Here is a 21,524-nt window from a genome sequence, read left to right on the forward strand (position 1 = left end):
TCGACGAGGGAAAAAACATACCTTAAATCCAAGTTGATCTGACAATCAGTGTTGGAGATCAAAGAAAAAGTTGTTCGAATTTTTGTTCACGGATTCGTGATGCCCAAAGTTGTTTCATGGAAAAAAATTGAATTGTAGAAGAGAACGAGAAAGACAGTTTTCGATTGATGCAAGCAGTGCGAAGAGAAAAAAACCATATAACATGATTTTAATAGCACGATGACTTAAATAAAAACTTTTAAATAGTTCAAGACCAAATTGTAACTTTTTTGGTTAAGTAACTAAAACAAAAACTAATAATGTAGTTTTCTCAAAGTTTTATATAAAAATTAATATATTAATCATTTTATATATTTTAATGTAAAAATACTATTTGATTTTTTTAAAGTTGATATAACATGGTAATCGGTATAATATTGATACTGATTGTACTATTTAATGCATACTATTTCGATTTTAAATTAATATTAAGTTTGTTTGTGGTTAAAATTTTGTAGTATTTCACTCATTTTGATGTGTTTTGGTTTGTTTCAGTTAATATTGGCTTGTATCAATATATATCATCAATATTTATAGGTATAAAATTTTAATATTTTAAAATATTTTTAATGAAATAATTTTTATCTTACAACTATTTGTACTTTTTTATAATTACATTTAAAAATAAAATATATTATATGGGTATAATTTAGATATATTCGTCTAGACAAATTTAAAATGTATTTTAAAAAATATCAATAAATTGAAACCGTAGACAAAATATCATAGGAACAAAATGAGTCAAACATTTAAACGGCTAAGATCAGGTGATTAACACGACAGAATAAACCGCAAAGTCTGACGTGGCGACAAGTGATTAAATCAGGAAGGTAGTTCAGCATTTATAAGCATAGTCCGGCGCCACATTTTGTTGTGCAACAACTCGTTTGGCTTCTTCTTTCTCTTTTTCCCACTTCCCATTTCACCGCTTCTTTTGTCGTTTTTAAACTTCCTTATTATGCCAACTTCCAGTTCTTGTCCCTGACTGCTTTCATCAAAGGTACTGTCAAAAGAAACCCACCATTATTCTCTGTTTGTTTCCTCAGAAAATGTGCCAAGAAAACCAAAGAGCCAATGTGCTTCTTTTCTTTTTGCATTTTAAACATTTCTGAATTCCTTTTTCTGATATCCAACTGACTGATAGAAAGCTTTCTGTGTATATTCATTAGCAATTTAGTTTCTACTTCAATTCTATTGCTTGCTGTTTGTTGAAGGGAAACAGAGCGCTGTCAGTCTCTCACAAAGTTCTTTGTTTTTTTTTTGAAGAGTTGTCACTCTTTTGAACAATTGGTGGTTGTGATTAAGCTATTGGTCGTATATGAAAAATTTAATCAAGGGTTGTAATCTGTGGTTTTCACTGCATTGATACACACAAAGTATCAAACCAGGGTTTAGTTTTGATGAGCTTGATGCTGGAACATTGTTTTCAGTTTTGTTACTAATCTTTGTCTATACGGATTTTAGCCCTTGAATATTCATATAACAGATATTGTAATCATGTGCTTGGTAAAATACACAAATTTTTTAGATGAGGTCATTTGAAATCCTAATGAACTATTTCCAAATCAGACTTGATTCAAAGCAAGCCTCAGTAATCAGTATACAGCTCAATTCTTTGAGTCAATGGTTTATATTACTATTTCTTCATACAGATGTCAGCAACACAGGAAGGAGTTGTATGTAGGGCCAAAGCAGAATGGACTCCGTCTCGGGATGCATTTCTGGTTGAGCTTTTCATCGAGCAGCACAATTGTGGACGAACTGCATATAATGAATTCAAGAACGATGTTATTCGGTCTGTTACGCGTGATTTTAACAACAAGTTCGGCATGAATTTGGAAGAAAACCAAATAAAAAACCGTTACAATGTGATGAAAAAAGATTACGGCGTTGTTAAAACCCTACTCGGACATAATGGATTTGGTTGGGATGAAACTCGACAAATGGTGGTTGCTGATGACAAAGTTTGGGACAACTATATCGCGGTACGAAGTGAAGCAAGACCCTTCCGACGCAAGAGCTTTCCTCTCTATAAACAAATGTCTATCATATTTGAAGGTAATATTACTTTATTAGATTATGACTATTTGCCCATAGTTGCTTTCTAAAACAATCTTCTTTAACTTGCGGAGCAGGCGAAAGAACTACCGGCAAATCCATGCCGAACACGGCTCCAATTATAACTGAAGAGGGGAATAGCAACACAGAGACAGTTCGATCTTCAGAGCCAACTAATGTACCGACACAAGTGGTTGAGGGTACCCTTGATTCTGATTCGATAATTCGAATAAGTGACAAACAACCTAAGAAACGAAAGTCTGTGGCTCCAAGAGCTTCAGCTCATAAGAAAAAGGTCTGCTATGATGCTGGTGAGCCGATAGAGAACGCCATATACGAGATGTTTTCAGCTGTCAAGATGAGAGCTTTACAAAGAGATGCATCAAACGAGAGAACATTGTATCATAAGTGCCTGGAAGAGTTGCAGCATTTAGAAGAACTGGATGATGCTGCGTTTACAAAGTCTGTCAATGTTCTCAAAGACGATAAAAACGCAATTGCATTCATGACAATTAAAGGGCCTCGGCGGTTGATTTGGTTGAGGTCTCTATGGCAAGCATCGTGACCTGAAAATCGAAATAGATTAGAAACAATTGGCTCACTTCCACTCGCGAGTGTTATACCTCTTTTGTTGCAGATCCACTTCTGCTTGTGAGTACTGATACTCATATGCAACACCTGTTACCTTGTGGGTTAAGAAACTCGTTTCCTTCTCTATTTGGTCCTTTTCGACACATAAATATCATCATTTCCAGTTGAAATTTTGAAACATTTTTACCTTGTAACTCTCCATTTTGAGCTTTCGCTTTAGGAATCTCCACTATATTTGTATGCTTAAGCTTGAGTTTACGATAAGTTTACATCAACCATTCGTTGCCAAAACAGGGCACTGAACTCTTCACCAGCCAATTGAACATTCCAAACAAGAACAGGGTTTGCTTGCTTGTTTATTTGGTCAAAGGCAGGCATTTCAAGTGTTAAACCATCACAAACCAGATTATATCAAAGCTTCAGCTAAAAAAAGTTAGCATAAAGAAGGCCAATAAAATACAGTTTTCTGTACATATATACCTTTGCTTGAAAAGAAAGGAACGTGAAAATGCCCGGAACAACAAAGACAAAAACTTTGAGATTTGAGTATTTAACAAAATAACCCTAAACCAAAACCAAAAGCCTAAAGGCAAAAACCCCACAAACACATTCTGGAAGTCCCACTCTCCCTGCTATGTCCTCCAAGAAAAAGTAAAGTTCTCTAGTGTTTTTTGGCAATTGTTTAACTTCAAACTCCATTTTTTAATCTTTAAGTCATCAACAATGGATCGTCGTCATCTCTCTTCCACCTTTGTTTTGCTCCTCTTCATCTCCTTCTTCTCAGGTAAATAAAACCTTCAAAGACTCCATTTTTTTTTCTTTGCTCTGCAATCACTGACACAGACCCTTGTTTTCAATCGCAGAAGTGAATCCAGCTTCTTTCAAGATCGTCAACAAGTGCCGCCACACGATATGGCCGGGTTTTTTATCTGGCGCCAACACTGCTCATCTTACAACAACCGGCTTCGTTCTAAAACCCGGCAAATCAAGAATAGTGACAATACCAAAGTCTTGGTCCGGTCGACTCTGGGGTCGAACCCTTTGCCGCGTCGATTCCTCCCGTAAATTCGTTTGTCAAAGCGGCGATTGCGGCTCCGGCCAAATTGAATGTTCCGGAAATGGCGCCAAGCCGCCAGCCACTCTAGCGGAATTTACGTTAAATGGTGCCGGAGGATTAGACTTTTACGACGTCAGCTTAGTGGACGGCTACAATTTGCCGATGTTGATAGTGGTCAAGGGAGGTAAAGGCGGGAATTGTAGCGCCACAGGTTGCTTATTGGACCTCAACGGTGCTTGTCCATCTGAGTTACGCGTTGCGCGTCAAAATGGTGGTGGAGGCGTGGGGTGTAGGAGCGCGTGTGAAGCGTTCGGAGATCCCGAATACTGTTGCAGCGGGGCGTTCGGAACGCCTAACGTTTGTCGGCCATCCAGATACTCGTTGTTTTTCAAGCATGCTTGCCCACGCGCGTATAGCTATGCGTACGACGATACCACGAGTACGTACACGTGTGCCGGCGCTGATTACGTCATCATGTTCTGCCCTCCTCCTTATACCAGGTGAATTTCACCAACCAATCAACATTCCCCATCTTTAATGTTTTAGTTAATTTTGCTTGCTTGTAATTGTTACTTGTCGACTTCATGAGTGCCACACTGTCATGTTCCAGAAAATTCGGCGTATTTTGTGGATGAAGTGCAGAGCGGTGACTTTGCGATGCTTCTTAAACATAATGGGTTTTAAAAAGTTGTTTCTTTTTCCAGATTATTAAATTCAATGCCATTATACATCGGAGATTCAATGATTGTCTGGTTAAAATTTATGAAAAAAACAGAACGAAAAGAAAAATAAAAAGAGTAGTGCATAGTGTTTGTATTTGGGAAAAAGGAACCTTGATACAGCTGGATCTTGGAGGCCTTCTAGTTGTTGTTCATGTGCTATAACTGGATCTTAGCTGGATCTTGGAGGCCTTCTAGTTGTTGTTCATGTGCTATAACTGGATCTTACATGGATGGTTTGTCTTTTTTCATATGTCGTATGGCAGCCATTTTGTAGACCAAGTATTGATTAGTGTTTGATGGATAATTTTTGCAGTCAGAAAGTGTTTGGTGCAAGGAAGGATGGAGCGCTGCTACCGCTTGTAAATAAGAGTATGATATACATATCCAGCCTACATGCAAATGGGGCATCACTATCAGGTCTGCTCCAACTGCAATCTACTGTCCCTGCAGCCTCTTTTACAATGGCTATTTTCCTCTTTTGGCAACTTATTTTAACTTTGTGACTAACATTTGGCCTGGACACTTCCAGGCAAGTAGTAGCAAGGAGTAGCTCAACTGAAGGGAGACATTCTATACGCTGGATTAAAATGAGCGGCAACATAAATTTGCATATTGCCTACAGATATTGGGATTTCACGTTTGCCACACAAATATTGTACACATTTTGTTTTTATACTGATACACTAAAGGTTTCCAAGTTTTTACTGTCAAATGAATATCAAGGTTTAAATTCAACATATCCTTTGACCATCTGATGTTATATCTATGAATTTTAGATGGGTTATGTAAAGGAATGGTGGTAGGATTTGAGTTTCTGGTCCTGAAACTGGGTATCTCTCACTAAGCTGAGAGTTCATTTACTAATAGAAAGAGAGCTCCAACCAAATCTTACGTAAAAACGTCAAATGTCCTTTACGCTTTCCGAGTGTGAGGGGAAATCTGGCTTCACCTAACATGCAATTTGCTCTCGCATTAGCTGTAAGCAAGCCATGTCGATACTGGACTGGACCAGTCCATTGTTGGATGTTTGCAACTCTCATCTTCAACACCACCACATGTATTCCAGGGGGTACAACGTTATCTGTGCTTCATCTAACGCCTGTGCGGTCAACTTTCAAGTTTTAATTTATGCAGAGTCACTCATGAAAATGTCTGATTTGTAGGCTGCTATTAACAGGTATAACGTGTACTGTAATAGTGAGTCATAACAAAGTAGTCGAACATGTAAGAATAGTTAAACGTAAATAAAGAAGAGACCAAAGTTATAGTAGTTTGGTTAATAAATCTATATACTGTTGAGAAAATCTAGGTATTTTAAAACAACCAAATTATATCATTGAGAGCTAAATTTCTTTTGCTTGTGATGATGTTGCAGAATTTGATACTTTTATTTTTATTAAAGAGATTCCACATATTATATAGTCAAATTAAAAATCCAACTGTTAGGAGTTTTTTTTTTATACCAAGACTTAATTATCTTTCGCTAAGTCAAACCTACTTTACTTTTCTCTACTCACTACTGGTGATATCGGTTTGGGCAAGTCGAGTTTTTAAATTTTCTAAATTGTTCATTATAATTCAATTGGACTCTATTTAATTCTCAATTTTAACATTTAATTTTTGGTCTTGAATTTTAGACTTATTTTTGACGAAATTAGCGTTGTTTTATGACTTGTGAATATTATTTGATAAAATAAAATTTCAAAGTCTTTCATAAATGTTTCTAAAAACAAGAATTGTCAAGAATTTTAAATTATTTTCACTATTTTAAATATGAAATATTTATTTTTATATTATAAAAAATTATATATTAAATAAAAAATAGAGTTCGGTTCGGTTTCGGGTAATTACGGTTTTTAAACTTGCATTTCATAAATCATCCAAACACTGTCGATTTTCGATTTTTTCTTACTTAGCCCTACTGCTCACCTATCCTATTTTTAGTCGGTAATTACCCTATGAATATCGGGCTTTATTTTCTTTATAGATAAAAAAAATGTATTTTTTTTCTCACTTGTTCTCTCCATCCTCTTGAATTAAAAAGTATTTTCACCTTATAGTTTATTTGTTGTTCTTGTCTCTATTCTTCCAAACAAAAGAGCTTGTTGAATTGTGAAAGATACATTATATGATGAAATATCTTTAAAATAAATATCCAATATGCCTCAAACTATCACCTTAGTTATGTGATTTGCTCGATTTCACTCAAATTTTTCGATAGATATTTGTGGCCTCATCCTTATAGAATTCATATGTACTCATTTTTCACTTCACACTCTTCCTAATGAAGGCTAAATTAATTGTATACACTCGCTCTCCACTTCACACCCTTCCTATTGAAAGATAAATTCAACATTTTAGAAAGTGAAAAAGAAAAGAATAAACATGCAATCAAATGCCCTTTAATACGATTCAATTGTGCTTCCTTTGTATATCGTCAACATGGGAAATATAACTTTGTTTTATAATTGTTAAGGGACAAAGAAAGTAGAAAGAGGAGATGAAGGTTCACTTGGTATAATGTGTTTAGAACCACGGAGCATAAGATCAAGGGTTAAAGGGAGTCAAAGTTATTGCGTATGTGCCTCGCATGGTCTAATTCGATGAGGCGCTCTTGTTCTATTGATTCTATTGCCTCTTTAGACAACTTCAGACTCTCCACAGATTTGGGAGACAAACCCCAACCGTAGACAATATCAATCCATTGAGGGGCACTTTGAAGCATCCTCTTAAAAGAGTTAGCTTCCCCTAAACAATAATCATATACAAGATTCGATTAATATCAAAATCACTTAATCACCTCCTTATCCACTAGAACATGTGATCATGGTTATCTTAACTAAGGAAAGTGATAATTTCACGAGACATGGTTTCTAATAATATGGATAAAGCAACATTGAATTCTTGTACTTGGTAATTTCTCCCAACTTGGTCCTTATATTCCTTTTTGTCCATGTTAGTCTTGAACTTGGATTTAGTCAAACAATTTAGGCTTAATTTGGATGGCTGGTGCCTCCGGTGAGGTTAAAAACAATAGTGGTGGTAAGATCGAATACTGTAGCAATGAAATTAGAAACAGTGGTGGGGTGTGTGTTTGGGTTCAAACGTAGTTGTAGAGGTGAGGTGAAAATAAAAAATTAATATTAATGATATTAGCTTAGAAATGATATATAATAGAAGTTTTGTTAAACTAAACCTTATTGGATAATATGTTTTGATATAACAAATCAAAGTGTCTTTGCATAAAAGTAAAGTTAAGCAATTTGATAAAATCAAGTTGAAATGGTTTCAATTGACTCAAACATTTTCAAACAAGTTAGAATTGTTCCAGGACAAAAAGTATCAATACTTTTTGTCTAAGTATCGATATTTTACAAGATATCGATACCCCTCTAATAATCGATACCAAATTGACATTTTGTTTCTTTCAAACCTTAGTAGGTATCGATCCGGTATCAATACTTTTCTTAAGATAGCAATATATTTCCTAAAGCATCGACATTCCTGCTCCAACGGTCATTAAAATCTGCATTAATTACAAAAATTATCGATACCCTTTTAGTAGGTATCGATACTCATTGTTGCAGGTGCAGTTAATAACCTAGTATTTCATCCCCAACAGCTACATTCACTTATACAACAACCATAACGGTTGGAAATCAATTAGAGGGTAAAAATACCATCTTCAAAAAGTTTAGCAAAAACAAGAGCAATGTGTAAAGCTTACAGATAAATCAAAACAACCTCTTTCATACATTTTCTTGTAGACACTTGTGAGCTTTTATTGTATTCATTTAGCTCAAGTGTTCTTCTTTGTATTTGTACTTAATTGGAAAACATCCTGTAAAAAATAAAATGTCGGTAATGAAAATATATCGTAAAGAAAAGAGAAATAAAAATAAAGAACACACAGATTTTTACGTGGAAACCCTTTTGTGAAAAAACCACGACAGAGAAGAAGAAAATTCACTATGTCGAATTCGAATAAGTGCAAGAGAAGTAGACTATGTCTATTTATAGGCTTATAAAACCATATTCTAATAAGAGTGTAGTAAGATTGAAACACCTTATTCTAATTAATATCAAATAAATAAAGTTTAATAAGCTCTAAAAAAACTTATTCTAAAATAAAATAAAAGAAGTGTAATTCTATATTGATTTTACTTTTATTTTATTTTACCACTATATTTTATTTAAATAAGGATAACAATCTCCACCTGGACATGAATTCTCAATGAACAAGTTCTTCATTGTGAACTCTCAACAAACAAGTTCTCCACCTCTTCCATAAAACCCCTTAAGGGTTTAACTTCAACAATGAACACCAACCAAGTCTAAGCAATGCCCAAACTTGGTTATAGGAAGTGACTTAGTCATCATATCTGTAGGATTTTCATGAGTACTAATTTTGCTCGCAACAATATCACCACGAGCAATAATATCACAAATGATACCGAACATTAATGTGTTTTGTTCTCTCATGAAACATTTGATCTTTTGTAAAGAAGATGTCACTCTGACTGTGACAAAATACTATACTGATTTGAAGGTCTTCATTGAGTTCACTAAACTAAAGAGCCCCTTCAACCAAATAGCTTCTTTACAAGCCTCAGTAATTGCCATGTACTTAGCTTCAGTGGTAGACAAAGCGACTTTAGTTTGCAAAGTGGCTTTCCAACTGATTGCACAACCTTCGATTGTAAAGACATAACCTGTGAGAGATCTTCTTCTATCAAGGTATCCAGCAAAATCAGCATCAACATACTCAATGACTCCATCTCTAATTCTTCCAAACTGTAAGCAAACATCAGTAGTACCTCGTAAGTATCTTAAAATCCACTGAACTGCTTTCTAATGTTCTTTACCAGGATTTGCCATGTATCTGCTAACTGCACTGACTGCATATGATAAATCTAGACGTGAACAAATCATAGCATACATGAGAGATCCTACTGCACTAGAGTATGGAACATGTGACATGTACTCAATATCATCATCTGATTGTGGACATAAAGCCGATAAAATTCTGAAATAGGCTGCTAAAGGAGTACTAATAGGCTTAGCACTCTGCATATTGAACCTACAAAAAACTTTCTCAATGTATCCCTTCTAACTTAAGTACAATTTACTTGCTTTTCTATCTCTGAGAATCTCCATACCAAGTATCTTCTTTGCTGGTCCCAAATCTTTTATATTAAATTCTTCACTTAGTTGGGCTTTGACATTTCTTATCTCTCATTTGTCTTTCGCTGCTATCAACATGTCATCAACATAAAGGAGTAGATACACAAAAGAACCATCACTATTTTTCTTAAAGTAAACACAACTGTCAAAGCTACTTCTTTTCAAATCATGAGAAGTCATAAAGGAATCAAACATCTTGTACCACTGTCTTGGTGACTGTTTCAAACCTTAAAGGGACTTTTTCAGCAAGCAAACATAATCCTCTTTTTTTTGAAACTGTAAAACCCTCTAGTTGTTGCATGTAAATATTCTCCTCAAGTTCTCCATGTAAAAATGTAGTTTTTACATCTAACTACTTAAGCTCCAAATCATGCATGGCCACAATACCAAGCAAAGCGCGAATCGAACTATGATTTACAACTGGGGAGAACACATTTGTGAAGTCCACTCTTGGAATTTGGCTATAACCCTTTGCAACAAGTCTTGCTTTATATCTGGGTTCTTCAACTCCTAGAGTCTCTTCTTTCTTTTTAAACACCCATTTACAACGAGCAACCTTTTTACAGCTAACCGCCTCAGAATAATTAGATGGTTCTTAGTTTGCATCTATATCTTCAGCCACATTTAAAGGATAAGCAACTAAATCAGTCTCAGCATACTTCTTTGAAGCTTTAATTTATGTTCTAATAATGTTTTTGGCAATAAAGTATTGTGGTAAAGAAGCAACTCTATTCTGAATTTTTGTATTTACTTGAGGAGTCGACTCTGTTGTAGATTCTGGATTAATTTGATGTTCGACCTACTTTTGATTTTCTTTATTGGAAGAGTCTTTAAGAGATAAGTTATGTAGCATAGCAATTTCATCAAAAACAACATCTCTGCTAATCACAACTTTTCTATTTTCAGGACACCATAACTTATACCATTTTACACCAACTTTATAGCCAAGAAAAACACATTTAATGGATTTCGGTTCCAATTTTCCATTATCAACATGAGCATACGCAGGACACCCAAAGATCTTTAAATCAGATACTCAGCAAGATTACCAGACCATACCCCTTGTGGAGTCTTTTTCTCAATGACAACGGATGGAGATCGGTTGATAAAAAAACATGTAGTAGAGGCTGCTTCGGCCCAAAATGACTTCGGTAAGTTAGCATTCGACAACATACATCGAACTTTTTCCATGATTATTCTGTTCATTTTTTCTTCAATGTCATTTTGTTGTAGAGTATGATGAACTGTCAAGTGTCTCACAGTCCCTTCTGACTTGCATAGTTCATTAAACTCATCAAAGTCATTGTCTGTGCGGAGGTGTTTTATTTGTTTTCTCGTCTATTTTTCAATCATAGTTTTCCAAGACTTAAATGTAGAAAACACATCACTTTTCTGCTTCAAGAAGAACTCTCACACTTTTTTGGAAAAATCATCAATAAAAGTTAGCATACAATTAGTTCCACCTCTCGAAGGCACTATAGATGGCCCCCACAGATCAGAATGAATATACTCCAATGTTCCCTTCGTGTTATGGATTCCTTTGGTGAATCGAACTCTCTTTTGCTTCCCCAAAATGCAGTACTCACAGAACTTTAGTTTGCAAATTCCTTGCCTATCAAGAAGTCCTCTTTTGCTCAATTCTACCATGTCATTCTCACTTATATGCCCTAGGTACATATACCAAATTTTAGTAATATCATCATCTGATAAGAAAGAATAAGCGACAGCTGCATCACCAGTAACAGTAGAACCCTGCAAAATATATAACTTGACATTCTTTCTCTGCCCTTTCATCACAACGAGAGAACCTTTGGATATCTTTAAAACCCCATTTTAAGTTGTGTATTTGTATCCTTTTGAATTAAGAGTACTCAATGAAATTATATTTCTCTTAAATTCTGGAACGTGTCTCACGTCACTAAGTGTTCTGACAACTCCGTCAAACATCTTAACTTTAATCGTTCCAAAACCTGCAATTTTACACGAAGCATTATTTCCCATCAAAACAACACCTTCAGACAGTATTTCATAAGTTGTAAACCAATCCCGATTGGGCTCATGTGGAAAGTGCAGCCTGAATCAATGATCCACTCCTCGCTCACTTTAGAATTGTTAATAGAAGCAACTAAAAATTCACCATCGCTGTAGTCTTCTACAACATTAGCTTCACCAAATTTTTCTAGTTATTTTCCCTTTTGATTCGTAGCCTCCCTTTTGATCTTGTTCTGCAGCTTATAGCACTCAGATTTAATGTGCCCTTTTTTCTTGCAGAAGTTACAAGTTTTACCTCTGTTTGAAGACTTTGATCTACCTTTATATTTACCGCAAGGATTTCATTCTTGTGTCCTTCCACGATCATCATCAGCATTTCAATCTTGTCTCCCACGAACAATGAGACCCTCTCCCTGAGATTCAAGTTTAACCACAAGTGTAACAGTCTATTTTCAGTGAAATCAGAATAGTGGTTTCGGGACCACAAATTCGAGTCTGAAAGAAAATTTATTTTAATATTATTTTATGGTTTACATTATGATAGAAATATCGTATAAAAATTTCATAAAGAAATTTTACAAATTTCATATTTAATTTGATGAAAATGATCAAATTATATAAAATGAAAAAGTTGAATTCTAGTAGCTATAAGGATCAAATAGCTATGGAATTCAAAATTTAAGGTTCTTATGTGACAAATAGACCATTTAGAGGAGTTAGTTGATAAGTATGATGATTCATCATTGGAAAATTCAATAAAGAAAAGGATTAAATTGGAAAGTGAATAAAATAAAAGATGATAAATAAAATAAAAATCTAATATCATCATTTTTCATCATCTTTGCTAAAATAAAGACATGGAAACCCTAGTTATGGGTGATGAGCTCAAGCAATCTATTTTGGCTTAATTAGGTATGAATTCTTGTCCCATTTTTAATGATTTTTATGTTTCCGAGATCGTAATAACTTAATTTAGCTATCTTGAGGACTAATTTGCAAAACTATCAAAGTACTAGGGTTTTTTCATGGATGAGTATAGTTGAATTATGAAATTTTATGGTAGAAAATGAAAGGTTGTTGATAGATAAACAACATTTGTAAAGTGAATTTTGATGAAATCATGATTTATGGACTAAATTAAAAGATGTAAAATTTATGAAAAATTTCTAAATTTTGTAAAATACATGGGCTACTATTGTTATATATGAAATTATTCTAGGCTTGGAATAAGGATTAAATTGCATGAATTTCATTTTCCAAGCCTAGGGACGAAATCGTAATTAATTAAGAGTATAGGGGCAAAATGGTAATTTTACCAAAGATGTGAATTGGATTGAATTGAATACAAATTGATGTTAAATTCATTCGTATAGATCCGGATAGATCAAATACAAAGTTAGATCGAGGAAAAAAGTATCAGATTGGTAGACGACAAATCAACGTACAATTGTCGAGGAAAGTTCGTGTAACTAAATTGAGAATTTATATGTGGTAATTGAATTGTATGTGTGTGTTTGATTATTTCTATGTATATGAAATTAATCACATATCTGAAAATGACTGGCAAGTATTAAATTCCGTTTGAATAAATGAAATTTGATGGATACAGGGTTCCCAAATTGGTTATGGTCTTGCATGTGTTGTGGACACACCACAGCTCGCAAGAGCATTCCATTTTTAGCTCTCATAAGCATCCCGATATTTGCTCTCTTGAGCTTCTTGATATATGGCTCCCATGAGCTTCCCGTTAATAGCTCTTTAGAGCATCCGGATTGGTTGTGATCCTGCATGTGTTGTGGACACACCGCAGCTCTTATGAGTGTCTCGTTATATGGCTCTCCGGAGCTTTTCGATATATGGCTCGCATGAGCTTCCAGATTAATGGCTCTCCAGAGCTTTTCGATATTTGCTCACATGAGCTTCCCAATTATGGCTCTTATGAGCTTCCCGTATATGTGCTCGAACGAGCATTCCTAAATATGAATTGATGGATAATACATGAATTGATGGATTACAGTTTTGTACACTTTGTGTGTACTACTTGTGTATCCATCGATATTTTAAATGATTCAACGGGCAATGTTCTGATATAAGAGAATGTGAATCCGATACGAATTGTTACCTGTATGTACATGAAATTACTTGTAAATGATAGTATATGATATATGGAAATTATGAAATGAATGATACATGCATAGAACTTATTTGGTGAACTTATTCACCCATGATTATGGATTATTATATGTGATTACTTGGCTAACATGTTAAGGATATGTGCTTAGGCTTTTGGCCAATTTGTTGGAATATGTTTTGTATGTTTACCTTATATGTGAAATAATGGTAAGTTAAATTCCATGTTATATAAACTTACTAAGTATTAAATGCTTAGTCTATTTTATTTCCCCTATTTTATAGTACTCGGAAGCTCATTAAGGTTGAAAGCTAGTCGGAGCTACATCACACTATCCATAGGATCATTCTAGTATATATATAGTAAATTCATTTGGTTATAATGGCATGTATAGCTTAATTTAGCCAAATGATGGTGTTTAAATGTTTGTTGTAATTAGTCATTTGACCGGCTAATGTTTGGTATATTTTGTTATACATATATATATGTGGCTTCGTCAAATTGATATGTGTGTGGGTAAATGGATGAAAATGAAATGGGAATTAAATATGCATATGAGTATTTGTAAGTTAGGTAAATTTGTATACTTGGTTATGTGAGGTATTATATCATGTTTAAGTCTTGGTTTTAGCTTGATTTGAATGTCTTGTAATGGCTTATGAATGTGTTAAAGTGTTAATGTAGGTGGATACCAAATTTCAGTGAGAAATATGGCTTGGAAATGGTCTATTTTCATCCACATGAGAAGAGACACGGGCATGTGTCTCAACCGTGTGTGACACACGGCCTAGCACATGGGCGTGTGGTTTGGCCGTGTGTCTCCTGCATCTTTAAAATTTCAAAACAGAATGTTAAAAATATCCATACGGCCTACAACACAGGCATGTGGCTTGGTCGTGTGACCCTTGCACCTATTAAATGCAACTCAGTTAGCTCACATAGCCTAGCACACAGGCGTGTGGCTTGGCCGTGAGACCCAAGTTAGAGAGCACCCTAATTTGGACACGGGCTGGGACACGGCCATGTGCCCCTATTTTGAATGTCCACATGGCTTGAGACACGGGCATGTCTCTTGACCGTGTGAGACACACGGCCTAGCCACACGGGCCTGTGTCCCCTGCACCTTCGAAAAATTTTGATATTTTGCGCAAAATTCTCTGAGTATCCGGTTTAGTCCCAACATGTTTTTAATGTATATTTTGGGCCTCGAGGGCTTATGTAAGGGACAATATGATTGATTATGAGTAGTTTCTGATATAAATTTTGAATGATATTAAATGTCTATATTTGATCTGTAAATTTCAGAAATGCTCCGTAACTTTGTTCCGGCGATGGATATGGGTTAGGGGTGTTACAGCAAGATGTTGCATCTTATCATACGAGGTCAAAGAATCATAAACCTCATCAACTATGAGAGACTCGCGGCTATATAAAATAGTGTCTCTAAAGGTTGAATAAGACAGGGGCAATGAACAAAGTAGAATCAACCCTAGATCTTTTTTATCATATTGAACCTCCATAGCCTCTAAGTTTGAGAGAATTTCTTTAGACACTGTTAAGTATTCATGCACAGACGAACCTTCCTCCAAATGATGAGCATAAAGACGCTGCTTCATATGCAACTTGCTGATTAGAGTTTTTGACATACATATTTGTTCCAGCCTCTTCCATAATGCAACAGCGGTCTTCTCCTTCATTACATCCTGCAAAATTTCGTTAGAAAAATGCAGCTGTAATTTTGTTAATGCCTTTCAATCTTTACGCTTCTTCTCTTCATTCGTTAATGTCGAAGACATCTTATCTATCCCTAACAGGGCATCCTCCAGATCCATCTGCGTAAGAACTGCTTGCATCTTAATCTGCCACAACGGTCACTGAAATCTGCATTAATTACAAAAATTATCGATACCCTTTTAATAGGTATCAATATTCGTTGCTGCAGGTGTAGTTAATAACTTGGTATTTCATCCCTAACAGCTACATTCACTTATACAAAAACGACAATGGTTGGAAATCAATTAGAGGGTATAAATACCATCTTCCAAAGGTTTAGCGACAACAAGAGCAACGTATAAAGCTTAAAGATAAATCAAAACAACCTACAGCTTAATTCTTTCATACCTTTTTTTGTAGACACTTGTGAGCTTTTATTGTATTCATTTAGTTGAAGTGTTCTTCTTTGTATTTGTGCTTAATTGACAAACATCCTGTAGAAAATAGAATGTCGGTAATGACAATATATAGCAAAGAAAAGAGAAATAAAAATAAAGAACACACAGATTTTTACGTGGAAGCCCTTTCGTGAAAAAACCACAGGCAGAGCAGAAGAAAAATTTACTATGTCGAATTCGAATAATTACAAGAGGAGTAGACCATGTCTATTTATAGGCTTGTAAAACCATATTCTAATAGGAGTGTAGTAAGATTGAAACACCTTATTATAATCAATATCAAATAAATGGAGTTTAATAAGGTTTAAAAAACCTTATTCTAAAATAAAATAAAAGAAGTGTAGTTCTATATTGATTTTAATTTTATTTTATTTTACCACTGTATTTTATTTAAATAAGGATTCGGGTCACTTGATTGTAACACATCCTGAACTTGTGAGGATTGTTTTCTTTGTTTGCTTATTTGTACCTCTTTTAAGAGAGGGTTTATTCTTAAGGTTTGGGTAGAAACCTTAAGGGAGTTGTATCTTAAGGTTCAGGGGTATAAGTCTTAAGAGAGATTGTAAGGTTAAACATTGCTCTCAAAGGTTGCCAAATTAGTGAATTCGGAAAAATACTTATGTAACAGCCCGATTTTAGGCCTAGTCGGAACAGTGGTTTCGGGACCACAAATTTGACAAGAAAAAATTTATTTTTTATTATATTTTTATGGTCTACAATTTCACAGAATGATTTCATAAAAATTTCATTCAAAAATTTCGACGTTTGGGCACTCAATTTAGCCAAAAGGACTAAATTGTAAAAAGTATAAAAGTTGAGTTCTACATGTTAGAAGTGTCCAATTGTTATGAAATTTTAAATTGGAGGTCCTTAAATGGTAATTAGACCATTGGTTAACTTGTTGGACAAAAATGGACAAGAGATAAGTGAAATAGGATATTTTTAAGTTGGGGGCATTTTGGTCATTTAGTAATTAAAAGAATTAAAAAGGCCAAAATAGCCATAAATTTGTCCATCTTCTCCATGATGAACGAAAATAGCAAGGGGGAAGCCATGGTTAGGGTTTTCAAGCTTCCAAGCTCCATAGTAAGTGATTTCAAGCCTCGTTTTTAATGTTCTGTACTTCTTTTAAGTCTCGATAGCTTAATTTAGCTTATTCTAGCAATAATTTAACCTGGAGTTTATATTTGAAAAAATAACCATAGGTGAAATGTGTTTATTTTTTTTATGTTTTATGGTAGAATATGAAGCTTGAAATTGTGTTAAACAACTTTTGCTAAGTGATTTTCAGTGAAAACAAGTGAAATAGCATAATCGGTAAAAATTATTATTGTTCATAAGTGCATGTTAGTGCAAGAATTTGATGTTGCTATAAAAGGGAAAAATGTTCAGTATGTTATAAAACATAAGAAAAATGAATAAATTTTAATTTTCGAGCCTAGGGGAAAAATCATAATTTTTGTGAAACTTTAGGGGCAAAAATGTAATTTTTCCAAAATGTGATTTTTGGACTGGATTGAATAATGTGAATGTTATATAAGCTAAATATGTTATTATAAATCGAGAAAGACGAGAAATTGAGATTGATTGGTAAAAAAAGTGAGAAAAAGTGAAAATTCCCTATTGAACCTTCGGAATGAAAGAGATACGAGTGAAGTTGCTAGGTCACGTGTGTAGTACTATGTGCAGGCTACTACGTGTACCGAAATGGTAGGTTACATGTGTAGTATTGTGTGCAGGCTGCTATGCGTACCGGATAGCTTCGGTCACGTGTGTAGTACTATGTGTAGGCTACTATGTGAATCGAGTATCATTTATTATAAGGTGGTTGCTATGTGTTGATTCCACCGTGTATCTGTTATTATTCCGAAGTGTTCATCAGGAAATTGACTAAGTGTAATTGAGTGATGAATATATATATGGAATTGAATTGAAGATTGACTTGAAATTGGAAATGAGAAATTGGATTTCTTTGAATATAGTGATAAATTGAATGAATTGTATATGAATTGAAATGAACTATTGGAATTGAGATAGTGAAAAGTGAAATTATGAAAGAATACATTTTACAACAAAACAATTTAGACAGCAATAGTTGTTTGACTTTGAAAAATCACTAAAATGGTGAAAATTAAATTAGAGAGTGAATAAGGTATGAAATGAAATCTTAATGAGTCTATTTTTACATAAAAGAAACAGAGTAAGTAAAAGAATTATATATTTTGAGATATTTGAATTTTAGTGAGGCAGAGTTGGATTGATTTTGGAATCCCTGTTCTAACTTTAGAAAATAATTAAAAATTGTAAAAAAATAATTATTAGTTATAATTTATATTCTTAGAATCCTTAATGAGTCTATTTTCAAAGGAAACAAACGGAAATATCATCCAAATTCTGTACAATGAGATAATTCATTTTTAGTGAAGAGAGGTCAGAGATGTTGAGCAGTGAAACAGGGGTGAATTTAAAGAATAAGCTGTACTAATTTGCCAAGTCAAAAATTCTGAAAATTTTATGGTAAGAAGATATGTGAGTCTAGTTTCGGGTAAAATTAACGGATCTTAATTTGGAGTTCTTTAGCTCCGGATAAAAATGATTTAGTAACTCTGACTCAAATAGATAGCTTTGCATTTAAATATAAGTGAATAGTGAAATTATGTATAATGCTATTTGAGCATGTTATATACATAAAGGATGTGGGATGAAGAGGAGGAGGAAGACAATAAAGTATATGAATGAATTGTGTATAATTGGTTATATGCCTGCTTATAATTGATAAACGTTGAAATAGGAGTGATGTTTATATTGGTGCATTACTGGTCATGGTAAGCTCATGAGAGAAAATAAAATTTCATAGCATATGTGTGTGGTATATTTGGCATGAAGTGATGTCATGAGTGACTCATGAATTAACTCATGTTGGTAAGTTGATGCATAATTATAGTATTCAAATATATACATATTTGTAATATTTTGCTATGTGATTCGAAAAAGGGTAATAAATAGCATAATGAAAATTCGGCCATGGTGCTAGTTTATGTTAAAGGAGTGTTTTATGGCATATATTAAGTAATGGAATGTTATAAATTTTGAGGTTAATTTGCTAGTGAAATAAATGACAAATGAATTGATTGCGTATTTGTAATTTTGACATATGCTTGGTATATGAAACGTAATAATATATGCTTGAATAAACTTTAAGTATTCGAATGACATGGATTTGATGGTGATAAGAATCGAATATTGAATTCATGAAGCACAGGTGATGTATTATTGTTGTGTGATAGTTTGGTTCGAGAAATTGATTAGGTAAATGGACTATCAACTGTTTTGAAAATTAAAAAAATAAAAATATTTATTATTGTTATTAATATTGATTCTGACATAAAGGTGATGCATTATGGATGACCTGTATGTATTGGGCCTCGTATACCCTAATTAGCGACTCGAAGATAATAATTTGAAAGTTTTTAATTTGAATGAAATTTTATAACTCGGTTTAATATGTCTATAAGTGTATTTATTCTGGTAATGCCTCGTACCCTATTCCAGCGTTGAATACGGGTAAGAGGTGTTACAATGTGACATCACCAGATTCGGCCCTAATGTTTAGGCCGGGTTTGGGGTGTTACACCATAGTTATGGAAAGCTAAGGTAGTGGAGTAGGCAGTTGGGGCCGAACCATTATAAATCCTTATGTTTTTTGTTGCACAATTTTTGTTGCCTCCACCACTTCTCAAAGGCCGATTCAACCTCCCTATCGTTGATCTCGAGTTGATCCTTCCGAGCTGCCAAGTTTTTTTAAAAAATTATTTTACTTTTACGAAATTATTAAAAATATTTGAATTTATAAATTAATTTAATAAAATATTAAAATGTATCTTCCAATATTTTATTATAATTATTTTAATTAATTATATTATCCATTTAAATTATTTATAGATGTTTACTATTTAATTATTAAATTTATATTTATATTCTATTATATATTTAATATTTTAATTATTCCTTACATATTAAACAGTAAATAAAATTTAATAAAATTTTTAATAGTTATTTGAAACAAATGAAAATACTATAAAGGGTATTATATATACACACGTTATTTGAAATAGAAATGAATAAAAAAAGAGAGGATATATTTGTAAAATGAGGGTCCAGTGAAGTAACTGTAAATTCAACTCCCAATATCTAAAACGCACTAGAATGGCACTAAATAGGCATCCAAAGGGGTCGCATCTTCACCTCATCTTTTTAATATATATCTTAAAAAATAAAAATATATAAAGAGATATAAAAATTCTAAACTTTGTAAAATATTTAGAATTTACTAAAAAACAACAACATCCATAATCAACGTCCAAATTCATCTAAATATGGACTATCATTTGTCCAACATAATTTTAAATGTAATTTTAAAATATTTTTATTTTTTAATTTTCAAAAGTTATAAATTCAAAATAATTTTTCAATTTTCAGGTTTTTGAATTTTGATGGATTAATATATGTATTTGTCTAGGTTCATTGTAAACATGCATTTTAATATTTTTATATTTTTATTTCAAAAAATAATTTATAAATGATCATTTTTTATAATTTTAAAATTTGTTATAACATTTATATTTTTATGATTTTTAAATTTTTTAATTAGTTTTATAATTATAAATTTCCTATAGTTTTTTCTATATATCTTTTTATATTATATATTTTATTTTTTAAATTTTAGAATTTATATTTTTGTATATTATTTCTACATCTCATAATTATAAGTTGATCTCGAAATAAAAAATTGTTAATGTTGTCGACCATTATTGTAAATAGCAACCCGAACAGAATGAGGCACCCACTGAAACCCTTTCCTGATTTTAAATTTGACCAGTTAATGTGGGTGGGTTAAGACCATAAAACATGGTCCATTTAGCCCCACCCATTTCCCCTTTTACGCAATAATAAATGGAACTATCAGCATTTCGGAGCCACCAAAATTAAAAAAATAAACCTAAATGTATTAAACGTATAAATTCAAATTCCAAAAACAAAGCCCTAACTTTCATAGAGTTCTCTTAGAAGAGTACGAAATTCTTTCCTTATTTCCCACAAAAAACTCTCACCAAAACTCATCTGCGACTACATCTTATCTAATCGACATGCTAAATTGAAAATTTTTAACAAAAACATATTTACAATTTTAATGATTGAACTAAAATTCTTAAATCAAAATAGTTGAACTTAAATTCTAACATTTTAGGTACAAAACTAAATATCAAATTTGTCAAATTACAAAGTCTAATAACATATTTTAACATAGAAAAATGATATCTATTGCAACTTTACCATGGCATTGGTAGAATATTTATTTATTAGGGTAAACTACAGGTCATCCAACTATATTTAAATTATTTTTTGTCATCAAACTATAAAAAAGTTATAAAATGCTCACTAATTTATTTGTTTGTCCAATTCATTAACTTTCGTTAATTGGGTAACAATCAACGAACAACCGAAGAAGGGCCAAAATAGGCCCAACGTTGTGACGAGCAAGTAGGGCTCGTCGAGATGACACGATGTAAATCGCAAGC

General features: G+C 33.3%; 2 protein-coding genes across 4 annotated transcripts; both read left to right on the forward strand.

Moving 5' to 3' along the window:
• Positions 1-901: 901 nt before the first annotated feature.
• LOC105785893 (hypothetical protein) lies at positions 902-2,868 on the forward strand. The gene is made up of 3 exons (XM_012612083.2): positions 902-1,039; positions 1,692-2,097; positions 2,175-2,868. The coding sequence occupies exons 2-3, from the start codon at positions 1,692-1,694 to the stop codon at positions 2,660-2,662; spliced, it is 894 nt and encodes a 297-aa protein (XP_012467537.1). The 5' UTR covers positions 902-1,039; the 3' UTR covers positions 2,663-2,868.
• Positions 2,869-2,992: 124 nt separating this feature from the next.
• Positions 2,993-5,755, forward strand: LOC105785892 (thaumatin-like protein 1). 3 transcript variants are annotated; one of them, XM_052633994.1, is made up of 4 exons: positions 2,993-3,472; positions 3,552-4,245; positions 4,781-4,884; positions 5,005-5,755. In XM_052633994.1, exons 1-4 carry the CDS (start codon positions 3,412-3,414, stop codon positions 5,220-5,222), a joined length of 1,077 nt encoding a protein of 358 aa, XP_052489954.1. In that variant the 5' UTR covers positions 2,993-3,411; the 3' UTR covers positions 5,223-5,755. The 3 variants fall into 3 exon arrangements, with proteins under 3 accessions (XP_052489954.1, XP_012467534.1, XP_012467535.1); XM_012612081.2 differs by having other exon boundaries at positions 3,045-3,472; positions 4,997-5,217; XM_012612080.2 differs by having other exon boundaries at positions 3,036-3,472; positions 4,781-5,217.
• Positions 5,756-21,524: the final 15,769 nt, after the last annotated feature.

This window comes from Gossypium raimondii, chromosome 1 (genome assembly GCF_025698545.1).
Source record: "Gossypium raimondii isolate GPD5lz chromosome 1, ASM2569854v1, whole genome shotgun sequence".
NCBI classification, from domain to species: domain Eukaryota; kingdom Viridiplantae; phylum Streptophyta; class Magnoliopsida; order Malvales; family Malvaceae; genus Gossypium; species Gossypium raimondii.

Coding starts and splice junctions, on each gene's coding strand:
- LOC105785893 (XM_012612083.2), top strand. CDS start 1,692: ATGTCAGCAACACAGGAAGGAGTTGTATGTAGGGCCAAAGCAGAATGG. Junction 2,098..2,174: donor AATGTCTATCATATTTGAAG/GTAATATTACTT, acceptor CTTGCGGAGCAG/GCGAAAGAACTACCGGCAAA.
- LOC105785892 (XM_052633994.1), top strand. CDS start 3,412: ATGGATCGTCGTCATCTCTCTTCCACCTTTGTTTTGCTCCTCTTCATC. Junction 4,246..4,780: donor TGCCCTCCTCCTTATACCAG/GTGAATTTCACC, acceptor TAATTTTTGCAG/TCAGAAAGTGTTTGGTGCAA. Junction 4,885..5,004: donor AAATGGGGCATCACTATCAG/GTCTGCTCCAAC, acceptor CCAGGCAAGTAG/TAGCAAGGAGTAGCTCAACT.